Source organism: Procambarus clarkii, chromosome 20 (assembly GCF_040958095.1).
Source record: "Procambarus clarkii isolate CNS0578487 chromosome 20, FALCON_Pclarkii_2.0, whole genome shotgun sequence".
In the NCBI taxonomy this organism is placed as follows: domain Eukaryota; kingdom Metazoa; phylum Arthropoda; class Malacostraca; order Decapoda; family Cambaridae; genus Procambarus; species Procambarus clarkii.
The window spans coordinates 31,374,853-31,378,482 of record NC_091169.1 but is presented as its reverse complement, the minus strand read 5'-3'; the positions used below and the strand labels follow the sequence as shown (position 1 = coordinate 31,378,482).

The 3,630-nt window shown below is 38.7% G+C and overlaps 1 protein-coding gene across 1 annotated transcript in view; it reads left to right on the top strand.

The window, feature by feature from the left end:
• Positions 1-2,318: 2,318 nt before the first annotated feature.
• Positions 2,319-3,630, top strand: part of LOC138366800 (uncharacterized) — a 42,912-nt gene continuing 41,600 nt past the window's right edge. The window contains exon 1 of the mRNA XM_069328084.1: positions 2,319-2,868. Coding sequence (XP_069184185.1) covers positions 2,319-2,868 — 550 coding nt within the window. The remainder of the gene's footprint in view (positions 2,869-3,630) is intronic.

The following is a 3,630-nucleotide window of genomic DNA, read 5'->3' as shown; positions in this document are numbered from 1 at the left end:
AACGTAGTAAGTGTTTAATGAACGTGAGAATCACTTCATGGGCGCTCATTTTAGTTTAGTTTAAAGTTTTCCATCGTGAATTAATACTACTATTGGATAGCTCAGACATTCAGTTAACATCTCAGTAAGTGAAAATCACTTGATGTGAGCTCATTTTTAGTTTAGGATAAGGTTTTTCCATCGTGAAATACTATTATCAGTAACCAGGTATTGGAATGGCACTACCATTCAGTTTACAACTCGGTAACTGTTTACTGAACATTGTTATCCATCCATGCAACCTCATTTTTTTAGTTTAATGTTTCTACATCGTAGAAACGTAGAAACGTAGAGAGGTCGTAGTCCTCTCACTTTCCCACGCCACTCGGGCACACGTGTTGCAGCAAATACCAGACGACGCCATCACACCTCTACCTCTATGTTCACTATCACAGCTAAGTAGCTGAATCCCTTTTTCAGTTATTTTCTTTCATTAAGTGACGTTAATAATTAATTACCAGTCAGAAATATTTCGTTTATATGATTTGAGACATCTAGCGCAATTTGATAGCCTCATTAAATTCAAATGAGAATGATTTCTTGTTTAACCATCATATAATATTCTTGTCACTAACCAATTTATTTAATGTTTATTTGTATATAACTTAGTAGGAATTACTAATTTTTTCAAGGAAGAACCAGCCTCGATGAAGCGTACTGGGAGTATTTTACTTCTGGTATTAACCCCCCATTTTGTGAAGGACGGAAAGTTTATTCTCGAACATTAATTTATTATACAGTCCATTAATTAATTAAGGTTTAAAGAATAACTCTTATTAGTTCCACTATCCATAGGCACTGGTACTTCAGTCCTTATCCATTATTGATTTATCTGTTTCCCTTTTCAGCAAAAATAGGGTGGTCCTTCGATTAATTTAAGTTAATCTATTAATTAAACATCAATCAATAAATAGAGAGTAAGCTTTCTTCCCAACACAAAAATATGGTCCTTATCAAACCGGATATATTACAATTAATACCATAATCATAACTAATTACCGTGTGTAGTAATCTAGGCTAACCACATTTTATTAATTGTGACTACTGGCAGAGTACCACATAGGTCAGCCTAATACACACCAATATATTTGCTGCTTATACCTCATGTATAAAGTAGCACTAGTGGGACACAGTCAATTACCCACAGCACTCTGACCTATACCTCACACTGAGGTAAGAATCTTCAGGTCACAAGGAGCAACAGCTCACAATTTCTATAATAACTCCACATTAACACCTGCGTTAGAGTGACCTCACCATCTAACTATTATTTATCTAGGTGGTAATGACATCCATCCTACTCGACACCCAGCTGAGGTAATTAATCACCTTAAAACAATAATTTCCTCATTTAAACTTGTTAGCAGTTCAGTAGTTTTCACATTGGTGGAACCTCGCCAACTAAACAATAATAATCGTTGAGGAGTGAGTCTAGAATATTACCAAAGGGCTGCTATATATATATAAACTTTCGGCTGAGGAAGAGAGTGCAATTGGATGCCACTTACATTCAATTTACAGCCAGACCATACAGGCAAAATCTGGCAAGAGATGGTGTACACCTGTCGGGTGAGTCTAGGTCACATGTAGTTGACAAGTTGGTCAACACAATCAACCACTATAAAAGGCTGTGGCTAGCAAGCCAAAATTAACTGTACATATTTGTATTTTCACCTGTGTGTGCAAGTGCACATTTATATAAACTATAAAATCTAAAAAAACAAAAATACACCACAACTATATATTCACATTATTGCACCATAAATTAATTTATGCCAACCTTTATTAGGTAGGAATTTAGGCTGTGATTGTGCTGAGTTTTGCACAAATGCAGACTAAATAACTTTCTTTAGTAGAAACCCTTTCAACTAGTCTTGAACTAGTCAGTAGTGCTTACATTATTCATTCTTGTGCTGACCCTACCAAGGGTGGGATTCAAACTTTATAGTAACTCTGATTAGAGTATATACATATTAATTATTTCGTGTATTAATTATTTGTGTGCATGAATTTTTAGTGCTGCTGAATGATCACTATTACATCTAATGGTGATAATGAAGAGCTAGCCAGAAGAAATTTTAATGGTGACATTCAAGCACTGCTCAAAATCCATAGCTACTTATTGGTAGGTAGGTACATTTAACCTTGAATGAAGAAGAGTGCAATTTAGCCTGACTAATTTAGGCTATATTCAATTTACTTGTCAACTAATGAGCAAGTACTCAAGCTGCATTAGCAATACTTATTCAAGTCTTATGAAACTTGGACTTTAAGCCACCATGGCTACTCCTGAACAGTTAAGGAGAAACTATAATGGAATTAAAGGTCATTTAACCAGACTGATTAATAAGTCTGATACTTTGTCTAAAGCAACTCCCATTGATTACTATCAACTAGAAACATCATTGAGAGTAGCTGATCTCAAATTTGATCAAGTCAGTTCTACAATCAAGTCTTATCTCAACCTACTGAATGCAGCTGAAACTGATCCTGATGAAATAGATCAAACTCTAGCAGAAATTTCTCAGTATGAAGATGAGACTCAAGATAAACTTAATGTACTATCCAATATAGTAAATCAACATAAATCCAATGCAAATAATACTATGTCTCAATCCAGTAATCAATTGCCTGAGGTTCGTCTGCCTACTTTAGACTTACCTACATTTGCAGGGCTGGATGAAGAAAATTGGGACACATTTTGGACTTCATTTGAAGTTCATATACACAAAAAATCTTCTCTTGAACAAGTTTCTAAATTTGCTTACCTAATCAGTCTTCTCAAAGGGGAGGCTAAAAAGGTCAGTAGTGAAGTTGAGGACTACGACCGTGCGCGCCATCTGCCCAGGTGGCACTCCGTGAGTGCCAGCTGGACAGGTGTCGCGCGTCGTCGTAGTCGCAGCGCGTCGTCACAGGCCTAAAGGGTTTTGGAGGGAATTTTCCCGGAAGTTTGGCGTGTGTCGAACGCGTGTGTGTGTCTGGTGTTATGGTATGTGGTCAGGAACGAGGGAAAGTCATGTTGTTGGGTGCCAGGTGGTGCGCGTCGTCGTAGTCGCAGCGCGTCGCTCTAGTCACAATGGGTTTGGGGGGAATTTCCTGGATGTTATGACGCATGTCAGAGGAATGTGGTGCGCGCGGTTCTAGTCCTCGGGGGTTTGGGTATGTGGTCAGGAAAGATGGGAGTTCATGTTGTTGGGGGTGTAATAGAGTATGTGGGCTATGTGGTATAGTAAGAAATACAAGGAAAAGCATTAATTATGTATGTGTGTTTGTCATAGACTTAATCCTGTGTGACGATAATAGTTTGATGATAGTATGGTAAGTAGAGGTTGAGGGGATCCAACATAGTGGATACGTTGTTTGGGGAGGGGGAGGGGGAGGGAGAGGAGATCCCTTATACCTGAGAGGAAAGCCTTTACGTCCATTAGCTCCCCCCTACAGGAAGCCGTAAGTGTTGAGGGGTAAGAGAGAGAGAGCACCCTCTTGCGGAGTGGCCCATTTGCCTTAAAGGCTTTTCGATGTCTTCAGAGTTGGGTGGAGATGTTCGCCCTACCGCGGTTCCCCCTCTACTGCGGATTCGTTAAGGAGGAG